Source organism: Pelecanus crispus, chromosome 21 (assembly GCF_030463565.1).
Source record: "Pelecanus crispus isolate bPelCri1 chromosome 21, bPelCri1.pri, whole genome shotgun sequence".
Lineage (NCBI taxonomy): Eukaryota > Metazoa > Chordata > Aves > Pelecaniformes > Pelecanidae > Pelecanus > Pelecanus crispus.
This window is the reverse complement of record NC_134663.1, coordinates 3,580,911-3,597,518: the sequence shown is the minus strand read 5'-3', so window position 1 is coordinate 3,597,518 and position 16,608 is coordinate 3,580,911. Positions and strand designations below refer to the sequence as shown.

The window sequence follows — 16,608 nt, the reverse complement described above, 5'->3', positions numbered from 1 at the left end:
AATAATCAGAAATGCGACTATTATTGTCATGATTTCATAGTAGAGAGTACTAAAGTGTCTGAAGTTTTATGAAATCATCAGCGATGCCAGTAGGGCCCTACCAGCTATTACTAACTGAGGATCTGGGTCAAAATATCTTGGTTTATCCACTGGAGATTAACATCATTACAGTGAAGTGGCTATGTATGCATAATAGCCATATGCGATTGAAGACGTTAATGTGTCTAATGAATAGCTGTGCCCTAGTTTGTGACGGCACAATGGTGGCGGGGTTGTGTAACGTGTTTATTAGATGAGCAAATACGGTACTCTTGATTTCTGCCTGTAGAACAGGTCTATGTTTGTTATAATCTGCATTTGTACCATAGCTTGCTGTATTACTGCCATTGCCGGGTTTGTCCAGAGTAAATGCAGTCATCCTTAAAGGAGTACTTTGTGACAATGCTTCCCTGCTGTATCTTTCCAATGATTCACTCAGCCTTTGATAGATGGTGAGAAGTCAGCAGCGGAAGCTGGAGCAGTTTGAAGTGCAGAAGTCATGCTTTTTTTTGTTCCCTTACTGAGTAAGCCAAACTCACTAGCGTAACCCTTTGGAATGCTTTCAGTTAGAAGTTTTGCAAATAGCATGCAGCATTCACATAAATTTTGTCATTTGCTTCAACGTATCTGCCTCTGAACGCCTTTTCTGGAATACTGGCATACCATGAGCACGTACGTTCAGTTCAGCGGTGCCCACCAGAACGAGCAGGCATAGGGTGTATGCGCACGCACGAACCCGCAGAATTCTTTCAAGGCTTAGCTGTAGGCAGAAAGATATCACTAATTCTTTATTTCACAAATTGCAGACACACTGCGGGATCGCCCAGGAGCACCATGCAGTTCATTACACAGCAATGGCAGAAAGACCTGTGCAATGGAATGGGTGGAGCTGGGGTGCCAGGGTTGCAGTCAGGGTCTGTGTAACACGGGCCAGCGTTAGCAGCTTGTGCGCCCCAGCTTCCTTGGCGGCAGAGCAGGTATTCCCTTGGGAAAGAGATTAGGGCTCCTCACGCAGGAGTGCTTGTAAAGCTTAGCTTGCCATTCAGCCTGCTTACACGCGGCGAGCAGCAGGCAACGCGCGCCTTCTGGGCACCCAGGCAAGCAGAGGTTTTCTGCGGCGAAGCTGTGAAATCCATCTTTCTTTGGTGATGAATCTTAAGTGTCATACAAAGATATATACTCATATAATATGTTTGGGTTGGTTTGTTTTCCTTTCAGCTTTAAATGAACCTACCATAGATTATGGTTTCCAAAGACTGCAAAAGGTCATCCCAAGACATCCTGGTGACCCTGAAAGACTAGCTAAGGTAAAATATTTTTAAGCATTTCACTAAGCCCACTAAGTATGTTCTTTCACTTCTAACTCGCAAAAGAGACAAAACTGTATCTGAAATGACAATTACATCTGAACATAAGTGCACCGATTAGTTGTAAGTCCAAACAAGAATTTGATCACGTAGAACCCACGGCTATCGCTAATTTTTATCTGTTAGAGCTCAAACACTGTGGACCCCTTTTGCTGCTAGAATGAGAGTCCAGTGCAGGTATCTGCCCAGTTCATACTCATGGTCCTTTGCTTTTATCCATATTGGCAACTCTCTGAACCTAAATGGTATACGATAGGCATAAAGGATTTGTTGCAGACATCTAATCTTAAGGGATTCTTTTAGTAAAAAACACTTAAAGCTCAACTTTTTCTGTAGCAACAACTGCAATGTGCATGTGTTGAAGCAACTCAGGATTTTATGTATCTGTAGTACTGCACAGTGCGTTGAGGTGGCACCTAGCACAATGAGAGTGGCATTCATGACTGTATTCCTAGACTGTAGCGCAGCACCAAAAGTCCCTATTCTCATCTTTGCGTGATGAAAGACTACGGTATACAACCAGAGGTAACGTAAGATAGCTAAAGTGGTTTATTTGTTCAGTTACCATTTTTGAGAAAAAATAAACGGACATGGAGATTAATCACATTTTTATGTGTCTATGCAAAAGAATATATTGAAAAATTCCGTAGGGAACAGAGTTCCTATTTAAAATGGGTACGTCTGAAAATTGTCCCCATTTTTGAAGCTGGTGTGCGTGAAGCCGCTTCAGGACTACGGAGAGCTCCAGGATGAAGCTGGAGCGCTGGGCACACAACGCGCTCGGCGCCGGTTGAGGTTTCTACCGCACGCACGTCAACACTTCCCAAAGTGACCGATGGTTTCGCGTGTCTAGTTTGAGATACTGTAAGGGGTTCAGTTTTTCAGCTAAGTGGCAAATAACAGCTCTTTCAGGGACCCAGTTTTCAGAATGACCACACACACACACTAGTCACTTCAGAAAATACTAGCACATGGTTTTATTTGCACTGAAATCCTTTTCTGTTCAAATGTCAATTTTACGCATCTGTTCATCCTCCAGGAAATGCTGTTGAAACGAGCTGCTGACCTAGTTGAAGCACTGTACGGAACACCACATAACAACCAGGTCAGAATGACCGCTCTCAACAGGGCAGTGGCATACGTTCAAGTGTAGTAATAAACACTGGAAAATTTCTCCGAGCACATTTCTGAACGTGTCCCTTTGGCTCTGCAGGACATCATTCTGAAACGAGCTGCAGACATCGCAGAAGCTCTCTACAGCGTACCAAGGAACCCCGCGCAGATCCCCGCACTGTCTAGCTCTCCTGCTCACAGCAGCATGATGGGAATTAACTCCTACGGGAGCCAGTTAGGAGTCAGCATTTCCGAGTCCACACAGGGCAACAACCAAGGTAAGCGCTGCAAGTAGTATAGCGTTAATTCAAACAACAAAAAATTGAACCACAGTTGTAGTTTCTCAACTTCTCTGCCTGGCTCAGCTTATCAACAGGAATTTGGCTTTAAACTGTCAGCATTAGAAATGGATGTGTGCTGCCATTTTGGGTGATACAACGTCTGCACCAGGTTCCAGTCACCAGATTAGCTATGGCTGAAATAATTTTTGAGTAGTTTTTGATACCAACTTAGCCCCGAATTCTCTCCCTGCTCCCCTCAATATCTTTTTGTTGTTGTTACCTCTCTGTTTTCATAAAAGACAAGGACAGCAACTGAAAAAACCTCTCGCAGTTAAGAGGTGGGGAATTTTCTTCTTTGTTTTTTTTTAAGGCTTCTTTTTCAGTGTTAATTTTACTAACTTGCATATGTTGTATGTATTACATTTACTCCAGATATATTATTGATTGTTAGGAAAATGTGCCATAAAATGATATTAACAGTAATACATCATGGGAGCAATATCAACTTTGGGCATTTTCTGGCTCTTGAATATTTTGATTTTTAGCACTCGATTCCAGTAACGTACAACTGTGGCTGACTGCATGAATAGCTGTGTTTAACACTCTAAGGCAGTAAAAAAAAAGTCATATGAAGTTAATATTACATATGCCATGTCAAAAGTCATCATGTAGATAATTTTGCTAGTTTTTTTAATAATGTCTTACCAGCACTGAATTAGAACTTCATAATGTAAATGGAGAGAAATAACCTGACTTGATATCTAAATGGTAACCACTGTTAAAGTAGCTATTGGATCACATCTTTCTAATGAAAGCTTTTCCGTGGAAAATCCTTTTGCAGCTGTAATAATAGCCTTGTACTTTAATGCTGATAGCTGTAGTGTTCTTCAAGTCTCTTTTTGGAGAAAAAAAGAGGCTAAAGTTTGGTTCTCAAATATTTGTGATTTTTTTTTTAAAGACAAAAAATGGTTTTTACTTATCCAGTTTATTCTTTCACGCAAGCAGAGTATCTTCAAAGTCCAGCTGCAAACTACTTATGGGTTATAATTTCCCCTTAGTAATGCACTTGCTTTATTTGTAATTCATCAATAATTTGAAACGTATATGACCTCCCCTCTCAAACTGTAGAAAAATCCCACATATATTGTAAATTCTACCTCAGAAAAAGATGAGCACACACATTTTTTTCCAGGTCTTAGAACCAATTTCAACTTTTAACAAATCAAATCTGATTAGAAAAACATATATCAGTTCACCTCAAACAGTTAGTTTTCCCCATTCTTTTAAAACTTACTGTTGCTTAATTTGAAAGCATGTGCGTAAAACGCACTGAATTTAATGGTACTTGCTTAAATGTTCTAATGAATCTGGATTTAAATAAGTAATTTATTTAAGCATGGAACATACAGGAGAAAGTTTTAAGCAATCCATTGACGTGCTTTGCAATGTGGGTTTTTTTAGGTTACATTCGTAACACAAGCAGCATCTCACCCCGAGGTTACTCATCCAGTTCCACACCTCAACAGTCCAATTACAGCACTTCCAGCAACAGCATGAACGGCTACAGCAACGTCCCCATGTCCAACCTGGGCGTTCCAGGCTCACCTGGCTTCATTAACGGCTCGCCAACAGGATCCCCCTATGGATGTACGTGCTTTGCTGCTTTTATATTTGATTCTTCCTCCTGCTTAATTTCATTTACCGCCATCAAAAAATGCAGCAAGTGATGTCTTTCAAGAGGAGTTCTCAAGATTTAGTGAAGATTTTTGTAAAAGGTTCTGATTTGTGTTCTGGTATTTTTTAGTATGAACTAGAAAATGTTCCCATTTTTCAAGAAGAATAGGGGAATACTGAAGCCTCCTTGTGCTGCCTTCATTTTTTATCCTTATATGGATTCCTAAGGGGCAAAGGCCACAATGAGAAATGAGGGACAATTTACAGCTTCAGATGATTAAGCAAGTAGTCATCACTTTTAGCGTAGAGACTACTCCGAGTCCTGTCTAAAAGCCGCTCTCAAATAGTTTTTATGTGTATGACCTGCATTAACAATAACTGAGAGCTGAATGGTGGATTCATTTCCTGTGAAACCATATTACCTTGTTAACCAGAAATATAACAATGACGGCATTAAGTTCTGGAAGTTGGTATTATTGCGTTTCTAGTTACTAGTTTTATCATGAGCAAGTCACTCTTCCTTTCATGCCTTGATTTCCCTCTGGCAAGAGTATGTGTGTGTATAACTTATATGTATGTGTATATATATATAAAAAAGAGGATGTACAGTTACGCAGCTATTTATTTATTGACTTATTTTATTATTTACCTACACTGTAGTTTACAGACGGTATAGCTCCCGATAATGTCAGGATCATGCCTTTCCAGAGAACAGCTGGTATCCTGCAAAATATTATTTTATTTTATTTACACTCACATCATCTGCATAAGGACTGACCCACTTTGCAGTGGTGATGAGGTCTGAAACCTGCTAGATAGCATCCTCGCAGTCTGAGCTGTAATTTAAGGCTAAGGTGCAACTCAAAGGATGTTCGGGTACTTGTGATACTTCCCCTGTTCTGGAGCTTTGCCATTGACTTCAATAAGGAAAGAGCCAGGTCTGCAGCATATTGCTATTCTGATTTCAAACTGATACTTCCATAAGACTTGGGGATTCACTTGAACCCACATGAAATACGGTTATTTGTTCCTTGTTTTGCTGAGAAATAGCTGATATTTTTCTGGAAAGTAAGCAAACAGTTGCTTAACAAGCTATTGGACATAAAATGGGACTTTCTCTTGCAAGATTCTTCTTTAAAAAGAAGTCAGTTTAGATTCAAATCTAAGCAGCCACTTAAAACACCCTCCCCTCACCTCCAACCAAGGAAATGGTCATTTTTAAAGAGCTGGGGAGGGCACAGGAATTACCGGCCTTCCCAGTTTCCAGAGCACAGACTGTAAGCGGACAGGCCGTCACTGGGTACTCTGTTCAGACTGACTCTCTCCCCCTTGATGACTTGCCATTTTCTGATATCCTCACCCTTCATTTTAAGAGTTACGCACTCTCCTGATCTGTTCAATACAACTCCCTCTCTACTTTAGACTTATTGTAAGCAGCCAAGTCAATGTGCGAATGAGATCTTCTTTAAGAAGTAAAATGAGTAATCAGAAGGTAGACATTTTAAGCAGTTTTACCAAACTTCTGTAACTGCATTTCTGATGGGGATTCGCTTTTTTCTTTTGCAGTAATGTCTTCAAGTCCAACAGTTGGCTCCTCCAGCACTTCTTCCATCCTTCCATTCTCCTCTTCCGTCTTTCCTGCTGTCAAACAGAAGAGTGCCTTTGCTCCTGTCATCAGACCCCAAGGGTCTCCTTCTCCTGCCTGCTCTAGTGGCAATGGAAATGGGTTTAGAGGTAAGAAATGTACAATTAATATTCAGCGTGCACATGTGAAACACACCGTGTTAGTCCAGGTAACTACAATAATCATCTGAATACCGTTACACTGAAATTACAGGACTCGGTAGTGAAAATCTGACCCAATCCAACCAGATTAAAGCAATGCTCCAAGCTTTGTCTATTTGGTTTTAACACAACAGGGGACAGACAGTCATTTATACCAAGAAGGATTTGACCCACGCTGCGTTTCAGTACCAGCTCTTTTGTGAGGAATGACTTCTCCTTAGGCTTCAGGGACTTGTAAAACAAACGTCTGCCCTGCAGAGTTAATGCGCAGCTCTGTATATAACAGCCAATGTCTTGAAACCTGCTGCAAGGTTTAGGCTCATACCGGGAATTGAGCCCTATAGTACATTTACAGCCTTTTTAAAGGTGATCTGCAAAACAAATGTGAGTATTAAGATAAGAATGGAAACCTGTACTAAATTCTTTCTTTTAATAGGCTGTGGGGGGGCATGCGGCACATAAATACGCTCCAAGTCTCCATAAAAAAAGCCTTTATAGGGCCTGAGAAGTCATCTGGCTCCTTCAGACTTCACTAGAGATACCACAGAAAGCACAACTCTGGGAATTCAGCCATGCCAAGAGCCAGTGGTAATTCTAAAATGAGCCCTGCAAACCGCACCTGTTGATTTGGGTGCATTATAAATCCTTAGCTAGGCCACAGGGACTTACATAAACTGCGATTATTTTATATAATAAGGAAATTCTAAGTGTGTTGAACAAAAACAATTACATTTTTAAAAGCTAACTTATAGAATCCTGCTATATATCTGAAACAGCTTCTTCCCCTGCCCCAATTACGTGAAACTCTCTGCTTCCCTAAGATCATCTTCTCCCCGTTAATGAAAGACATTGACCTACCCATGTAAATGCACAGGTATCATGTTGACAGCGAATATTATTTCTTTTCCACTCTGTTTAAAGATGAAGAAAAGCAGGATTTGAAGCAATTTTTTAAACTACAAGTATAGAAAGTTTGTTGGCCCCAAAGTTGTAGCTATTTATCTGAACTGTTTAGAAATGGGTTTATCTTTTAATGTTTTGTATGATCATGGTGGCTAACGAGACATCATCACTACCTGGTCTGCAGTTAACTTTTTTTGGGGGGGGATGACAACGGGTGGGGAGAGGAGGGTGTGTTCTTTGAATCAGCTCATGAAGGGATGTATTGATTTCACTGCATTTTTATAGAAAATGAGAGGGTTTAGCTGTTTTAAGGAACTGTTCCAAGGTAAAGTCATTTTAAACTGATTTAGTTAAATGTTTAACTAGGAAGGCCTATCAACTTAAGAACAGTTTGCGTGTTTACCTTAAGCCAGTGGGACAGTGCTATAATCTAAAGACAAATCAGTGCGTTCAGGATAGATTTAAGTCTGCTTTAAAGTTAAACTTGCCTAACTGCTACGTTGAGAGGGCCTAATTGTTAAGAACTTAACTTACCTAAGGTAGTGCTCACCACAAATCAGTTCAGTGAGAAAACCACTCAGATGATTGCTTCTGGGAGACAGAAAAAAGACAGATTAAAAACCCACTGCCTTATTTAAGGCAATACTTTCCCTTAACCTACCACGTCTGTCCTGTCTGCTCAAGACTCTGCTTAGCAAGAGTTTCTCTCTTTTTTACCCTTTTGTAAACAGGTAAAGTACTAGAGACCACTTGGTGCCATTCATGCCACTTAGTGTTTACAACGTATTTTATCCAATCTATAAACTGGTAATCAATAAGAGATTCTAAAAATGGAACTTTAATATTAAAGTATAACATAAAATCTCAATGCTAAAAACCCAGTCCTCACATCCATGCATTTTCACTGACAAAAGTCCACTCCTGAGGTGTTGAGGATTAACCTGTCAGTTAAGGTTACGACTACTTACTGAAATAGCTTGTGCATATAGAGGTGCAGAGTCTTGGGCATGGATAAACCAATGCAACAGTTATTAACCATATCCCTTTCTTTGTGGGATATCTCCTTGTACCTCAACACCCTGATACGTAAATACAGTGATACGCTACAACTGTTATTTAAGTTTTCAGCAGATACAGTACCTAGTACAAGGGGCCTTGTCAGTCAGACTGCAACAACAACCAACAGCAGACGTGACCCACAGCAAAGGGAGTAGTTGCTTCGCGGAGTCAAACACGTCTGCCCCAGGTTTCTTATGCCAGGTCTTTGTAACTATTTAACCATTTCAGCCATAGATGCAAATTCTTCTTTCCAACTGAAATATTTAAATTGATGCAAGCTGGGGAGCACATGCTTTGGACAGGATCCAGATACACACAGCCTGATATCCAAATTAAGGTTCCCACAGTGCTGACAGACAGATGTGGCCAGAAAGTCAACAGGAGGGTCCCAAAGAGGCTTCCTGAATGGACTTACCGTGCTGCAGCGATGGGAGATTGTTAATCAACTCTGCTGTGCCATCGCCCTGTACTATAAACTAAGAATAGATGGGCTGGTAATGCAATTTATTTAGTTAGTTACTTATTTATCAAACTTAGGCATCACTAAATACTGATGGAGATACAACAGCAAAAGCACGGAGCAAGCAGTAAGTATACGCAGGCTCCTTCCCCAAGCACATCAGGCAAGTGTTTTGACATTACCTCGCAATTTCCCCACCCATAGTATGGGGAAAACATCTCCCCAACAGGGATTGTTTGAGCTTTAATGTAACATTTGCAATGTACTTTGGCTACATCTTTTGTTCAAAGGCAAAAGTTTCCTGGTGATACAGGCTCCACCCTACTTACCACATCCTGTTGTGATGAGAATATTAGAAATACTACCAGCACCTCAGGGCATGCCACTCTGCTTAGAACCAGCAATGAAAATGTAGAATGTAGCTTCCATGTATGCTAACCACAGCAGTGTTTAAGCCCATATTAAAACTAGTCTAAACAGAAGGAGCTGTACAAGCTTCATCCTCAGATTAGCATTCCCATTATTCCAGTCAGTTTACTGCTGGAAATCTTTTTCCAAAAAGTGTACTTTGTGAGGGAAGTCTTGGTGATGCTTAAAAGCTGCTGGAGACAACAGGACAGCTGGTAGAAAATATATTGTAACTCAAGAGTATTAGCTAAGCATGACACTTGCGTTCTACTGGCTTTGGGCCGCACAACGCAGCCAAGACATGTGGAATGCCCTCAGATAACCCCCCGTGCCATGTGTTCTTGCTTACCTCCTTCACCTGCCATCTGCTGAACATTCTTACAGCGTAACAGGACAGGATAGGTAGAGAACAAGCAGCAAGCCATACTGGACACCACTCGCTTCTATACGCTCTCCAAATTGAGAGCAGGTGATCCTGATCAGAACAATTGTGTGCTCCATTCATGTCATATGTCAAGGCAGTTTAAAAAAGGCACTGGACAGATATAACGTGACGTGATGCAACACGGCATGATAAGTACACAAATGCCTAATCAACTCATCTCAGATGGAAGGCAGCTGATGGGAAAAGCAAGCAAATTGGAAACTGCTGGAACAGCATGGACCGCTGACTGCCCAGATTACCTTTGGCCAGCTCAGCACATCTCAACATAAAAATGCAAGCTCAGTTACAAGGAATAGCAGGCAAGCCCCAGAAGGTCAGATGTTCCATTAACCATCAGGATCCTAGCCAATCTGAGAGGTACTGAAGTCTGATACCCTTAGGAACAGCCTCAATTTAGCAAAGGGGACATCTGCACTATTCCCTAAAGAAATACAGGTATTTGAGTTGAAGACCCTAATTATTAGTATCTTGTCTTGACAAAGTTAGGGATGTCACCAGCACTGGGGATTGCAGTCCCCTTGCATTAAAAGGCTGTGCAAACAGGCAATGAGAAAAATAGTTGCTCCGACCAGTTTGTAAGGGGTGGGATTCAGATCCAACGGCTGGCGCGCATTTACAAAGCACCGGTTCCTGATTGTTACCAGTCCGGTGCCTGACCTGCTGTCGCATGTCGAAGCCTAGCTCCAGTCAACACTTACGACACAGCACTTTAGAATCCATGTTAAGAGTTACTTTAACCAGGTAAAAATAACTGGGCCATTTCCATGCTAGGAATGTTCCGCAATATGCTTCTGCCTGAATCAGAATGATTCCAGAGTCTAGACAGTGATTTAAGTATGCCAAAGGCTGCAAATGATGTAACATGATGTCAATATATATGAAAAATATGTATCTGTCATCTGATTAAATTTGATATATTGGAAGGATCAAGTACATTTTTCTCCCCAGTTTATTGGCAGAGACATAAGCGGCACAGACTGCTTCAAAATAAAGAAACCCTTAAGAGATATTTAAAACTTCTTGCTAACACTTAACTAAACAAAAATATCTCCCGTTACTATTAATTACTTATCTTCCATTTGATGGGATGTTAATTTTAGTAGCTCATCATATGTCACAGACTTATTCAGGCTAGACAAGAGCTCCATGTTTTTAATGGGAGAAAGCAAAAATCTGCCTTTTTTAATGGAAGAAAATATTCAAGACTGTTAGGTGTCACACACAAAAAAGAGGATATTGGGTTAAGACTCAATATTGACTTCTCCTTTGCAGGTGAAAACTTAGACTTAGCCACTTTCCACTATAGTTGGAAAAATAGGTAACTGCACAGTGGCTACGCATTCCTGCGCTCTTTAATAATTAAACTAATGCATATATGACTGACTTTGCAAACACATATCTTGATTTTAAGGGTGTTCCTAATTAACTTGAACTAAATCAAAATAATTGGTCAGGCAGCCTTTTGTGCATATACAGCTTAGCACCATGGTGAGATAGTAACTACCTCAACGCAACTCAATAGATGAGGCCAGAGTGACCTCTCCGTCTCCTAGCTATCAATGGTTTTGCCTGGACTTTTATAAACATGTTACATAAAACATGGTTTAACCTGCTCATCATCCAAAAGAGGCAAAAACACTGCTTATTTTATAAATATCTCACCTGTCTGGTTAGACAGTCATGAATGGATGAATGAGAATCTTCCATTCGACTACAGGAGGATTTCTGCCAAAAAAAAAAAAAAAAAAAAGGTGTTAATTTCCTATGGAGGAAAAAATAAAAAGAAATTCTTTAGGAAAAACTTGGAGCTTTTGGCTACTTTTTAGTGTCTTAGTTGGAACCATCCTTCACAGAAGCTGTCATTTAGTTCCCTTCCGTACATTCTAGTATAAAGGATGATGGTGGCCTTCCTCCAAGCCACTGATGTTTTCTGCTGAAGGAAAGCCAGCTGCGTGTTCCTCTGAAAATCCTTTCTTTTCTCCATCATTTGCAGTTGATTAGTTACATAACAATAAATGAGAGATAACAAATGGGTGCGTTGTTTTACAAACGTCTCTGTGGCCTTAATATTGACGGTAAAACTGCACGTTTTCTAGTGGTAGCCATGATGGGAGTCAGAGGTATCAGTAAGGTGAAGCCTGAAGGTACAAGCTGCACCTTCTATTAGACCAAATTACACAGGAGCTAGCTCTGCTCCCGACAGCTCGGTGGCTTGCAGCGTGCAAACCTACCTTCACGTGCAGGACAGCTCATGCATAGAGAAGTTTCTGGCATTGCGGGGTAGGAACACTCGTGCAAGATGCTCGGCGTGGCACCGCTGGAGCGCGTCTGCCTCTTCAGAGAGCTGCAGAACCGTAAGATTGGAGTTTGCGGGAAACTTAGCGGCAAAAGAGGAAAACCAAATGAGAGAGCAAGGCATTAGACTTGACAGTGACTGAAAATGGTCAGCACCCATCTTCTCTAGAGAGCACAGTTCTTAAAGCAGGTCATAATTTCGACACCAACGAAGCACCTGTGATCTCTGAAGCTCGTGCTTTTGTTCACAGTGCGCGCATGTGTATGTTCACGCAGCGCTAAGCCCCTTTCCAGTTCTTACCAAATGGCTGTTTGAATTGCAGAGCTCTTTTCCACTACAAAGCAAGACGGCATTTTCAGGGGCCACTTGTATACACTAGGCTTATGATCATTATTAATTACACCCATTAAAGGTGCCTATCACCATAGCATCTGGGTACTATCCATGTTTGATTATTTATTTATAAAAAAAATTGTCCAACCTTGTGACAATTTTAATCAAGTGTTGCAGTTGATAATTGCAAGCTGTCAAGGTTAATACAATAAGGCTCATCTCTAATTCTTTTTCCATTTCTCTCCAAGAAAAGAAAAAAAAAAAAAAAAAAAGACCCGGTGGGATAATGACTGTGGTTTCTATATTCCCAACTCATCAGGGAGTGTCCTGCATTGAACCACCTTTATTGAAAAGTTACATCGATTCAATATATAGTAATACAGGCAAAAATAATTACAGCTTTGCTAGCAGTGTAAGACCTTAATCCAAACCTCACAAACATTCAATAAAAAGCGATACAGGCTGGGAATAGGCTTTTGACAGTGCAGCCCCAAAGGGGAGTGGAGGTGGGGTGGAACGGACAGATGAGGCTACGCGAAAAGAGAGAGAACCGCAGAGCAAAGCCAGTTAGATGAGCTGTGGAAAAGCAGGTGAGAACGCCCGCCAGCGTTCCTCGACCCGCTTGTTCTTTGTTGCAGAAGTCGCAACATTAGGATGAAACGGCAGTGAAACCATTAGGCTTGACTCCTTTCTGTGTTGTACCACAGGTTTACCTGAATTTGTCCACTGGCAGGTTCCATCCCAACAGCTTCTGAGGAGTGTCTCTGCTCTGCAGCACTACAGCCTGGAATGACAAAACCCGCGTGGGCGGGGCGGGGCAGAAGCAAGGGGAGGGAAGGGAAGGAGGCAAGAGAGGGATCACCAGAACCGCAGGCTAACAGCGTGCTCCTCCTGATGGCAGGTGGCAATTTTGCTGTTGCCGTCACTAGTTTGAGTCCAGGACTGCTGGATAACAATATCTTTACTGAGACAGTAAAAATGTACTTTCCCTTCAATTTAAGGAACTTTCCAAAATGCTGCATCTACAAGTATTCTTAAAATATTTTTGACGAGACATGGCAGAAACTCAGGCTTGGTCTTTGCTTTGATCTCCTAGAAGTCTTCCTTGACTAAAAAAATAGACAATAATGTTGCTAACAATAGTATCAGAAAAAAGCATTTATGCCAATGTGGCATATCCCCCTTGGGAACAGTTTAAACTCCACTGGCAACAGCCCCTGCATGTCTCAAATGAAACCACCCTGGCTGGACCAGGGTCTGCCGCCTCTCCGCACGGACAATCCCACCAGCCGCGGAGTGGGACTCTGTGCAGGTACGGACCGGCCAGGCCCGGCTGGGTAAGTGCTCCTCCGTTTGCTTCAGGCAAAAGAGGCAGGCGGGTTACCTTAGACAAACAGTTTCAATTCTTGGAGCTAAGCTGGATGCTTTTGCCTGAAGCAGATGAGGAGGTGCTCACGCAGACCGCTCCGTTGGGATCGCGGTGGGATGGCGGCGAGCAGCGGAGGGCACACACCTACCTCTTCTGCCAGCCCAGCAGAATCTAGAGGAGGGCATCAATCCAAGACTTGAATCAAGTTTTCTTTTCTAGAGGACAGAAAGGCCAGCGTGTGGTTAATACACAGGGACAAGGCTCTCCAGCGTCAGGCTGGGACCCTACACCCTTAGGATCATTTTTTGGTTTTGGGGGTGAGGAGAAGGAAAGGAGCAGCCTCCTCAGTGTTAGCAGAAAATCGCTCTTCTTCTAATGTGCCCCGCCCCGAAAACAGGCATACAAATATTTGCCAACTGTATTTAGGGTTATGTAAATTGCGTGTTTGAAAAATAATAGCAAATTCCTAAGCAATTAAAAAAAGTAGGTATCTGACTTCAGACTGTTTGGTTTCACTTTCCCTTTCAGCTATCTGCCAAAATTGGCAGGGACTTCTAGCCCTAGTCAGTTACAAAATATGAAAATATTTATTTTCCGATTGTATTAAGTCATAGACCATATCCACAGTTGTTTAACATCAACACAGCTCCAATAAAAGAGTCATGTTAGCTGAGGATCTTGCCCTAAGCATTTTTTTTAAACGCTACGAACATAAGGGTGAAATTAATTCTCAGAGGACGGGGCTTTAAACACATGAATAATCCCACAAATTCCAGCGAACATAAATCTTTGCAGGATTAGGACCTTGCACTGCACTGAGGCCCCTTTGAAAATATGACTCACTCATTTGTTATATAAATACATATAAACTTAACTTACCCCTCAAAACCTTTGGGAACAGCACCAGTTCCAGGCAGCTTCAAATGTTGCCGTTGTCAGTTATGAAGAATATAGCTGCAATTAAAGGCAGTGAGAGTGACTAATAAATAATTTACATAAGCCCAGTGTTCTGGGAATGTGCCAGGTAAGACTACACCGATTCAGACATATGGGGTAAACCAAGCGAGGAAGAGAGGCTGGTCCATTATTGCCACTGAAACTGAATTAGCAAACCCTAGCGCTGGTCGTTGTCCAATGAATCGGGACTTGGAATTCTCCGCCGAGGTCCCGTAAGCAGCGCGTGGGCAAATTCCCGTTCGCTTTCACATCTTCCCTCTCTCACAACATTACCCTTCTGCAAGCAAATGAGCAGGCTGAGCGGGAAGCGGAAGACCCTGCTCGATTCTGGTTTTCAAGAACAATTTTGAGTGTCCGAGTTGAGAATGCACGAGAAGTCTGAATTTGGGGGGGCAGTTCTGAGCAGCGTCCGTCTCCAAGGACAGGCACCCCAAAATGGTTAGGCATTTCTGAAAATTCACATACTGAGACCAGAATTAATCCTCTGTCTCCCTGATCCATTTAAGAACCGCAATGGGCCTTGGCTTTTGGGGAATTTACTACGAAATAGCACACCGTCCACTGGCCATGGCCAGTCTCACAATTCTCGTTCTCACTAAAGCGTAAAAACATTAGAAGAAACCGAAGGTCTAGTTTAACCTGCAAATTAGGCCGTTGCTGTGATACATGATTGCACACAGAAGGGTGATGGGCTCAAATATAGTTTGTTCCATAAAAATTTGCCAGAATTTCATCTTTGTCAATTTTCTTTTTCAGCCATGACTGGTCTTGTCGTTCCCCCGATGTAAGGAAGAGGCAGCTTTGCTCCTCTCCCTCTTCCCTTTTTTCCTCTTTTTTTCATTTTTCTTTTACAGCACAAAACTACTTATTGTGATGGACCACTAAAAAGAAAAAAATAGCACTACAAGCTCTTTTTTGGGGGAAAGCCAGGCCCAGGAAAAAAACAAGGAACATTTTTTATGGATTGGACAATATAGAAGTCTGCATCTTTTACCTGTTTCATATTTCTGACACAACCACATCAACTCCTAAAACATTGTGAGTGAAGAATCAGCCAAGAGCCAGGATGAACAACAGTTGGCAGAACGGAATCAGAAATGCAAAGTCTTTCCTGAAAGACACGAAACCTTCCTAAGATTTGTAAAATATTAACAGGAGAAAGAAATTGGCAAAATGATTCAAGCTTGATATTTTGGATACAATTTGTTTTACTTTGTAGGGGAAAAAAGTTGAAGTTTCTATTTTCTATGGAGCCTTTCAGATATCGATTTAGTTTATGCAGAAAAAAATTCAACAAAACAGGGTACCAGCATGAAAGAATTTCTAGGACAAACTGACATGAATGATGGAACTTTGGTGTATGTGTGTATTTGCTTATAGTTTAACCTCTTTAAAAAAATGTAAGATGTTTTACAATTATTTAAATAAATAAACTTGTAACTTATTGTATGTAGAGGTAGAAATTAAACCCTTTTTTGGATTTTTTTCCTCCAGTTGTACAATGAAGAAAACCGATGCAAAAATGTAGTCATAAGTTTGAGATATATTATTACTGCTGCAATTGCTCTCACTCCTTCCCTCTTACTGAATTCATGTGCAAGGATGTATAGGATTCTTTCTGATTAACAAAATCAGCGGAAACTTTTACGTGCATTGTGGCATACAGGTCGCTAATTCATGTATGAATTTTCACCCTCCTCCTCCTCTTCCCCCTTCCATGTTTTGTTTCAATTAAAATAGTCAGGTACTGAGATTAACTGGGACGTTTCAAAGGCCCTGCTGGCAAACGCGTGGCACTTCGGGGTTTGAACGAATCAGGCTTTTCATGAGGTACTGAGTTTATTTGATAGAGTCGATGTATGAATTAGGAGGGAAAGGGTTCTCTAACATACTGTTTTTCCATGTAGTTAGAACACCTTAAGTTCAGTTATATTTCATATTAAGGGTGCATTTATAAAGGGCAAATATGTATTTGAATAATTTATGCACTTTTATCCTGAGTCATTAAAAATGGTAAGTATTTTCCGTTTATATATTGAAGTTCATAGAAGTAATCGATTGCTTTGAATTTTTCTGCATTTTAGCATTAAAAAAAGTTTAGTTCTCCTTTGCATCTCCT

General features: G+C 41.2%; 1 protein-coding gene across 6 annotated transcripts in view; it reads left to right on the top strand.

Moving 5' to 3' along the window:
• The window catches only part of EBF2 (EBF transcription factor 2), a 144,840-nt gene extending 129,563 nt beyond the window's left edge, over positions 1-15,277 (top strand). For 3 of the 6 annotated variants that reach the window (XM_075724190.1, XM_075724189.1, XM_075724188.1), the window contains 6 exons: positions 1,258-1,346; positions 2,446-2,511; positions 2,620-2,797; positions 4,262-4,447; positions 6,041-6,208; positions 15,246-15,277. In XM_075724190.1, the coding sequence (XP_075580305.1) occupies positions 1,258-1,346; positions 2,446-2,511; positions 2,620-2,797; positions 4,262-4,447; positions 6,041-6,208; positions 15,246-15,277 (719 nt within the window). The remainder of the gene's footprint in view (positions 1-1,257; positions 1,347-2,445; positions 2,512-2,619; positions 2,798-4,261; positions 4,448-6,040; positions 6,209-15,245) is intronic. The other 3 variants (XM_075724194.1, XM_075724193.1, XM_075724191.1) reach the window with 2 other exon arrangements.
• Positions 15,278-16,608: the final 1,331 nt, after the last annotated feature.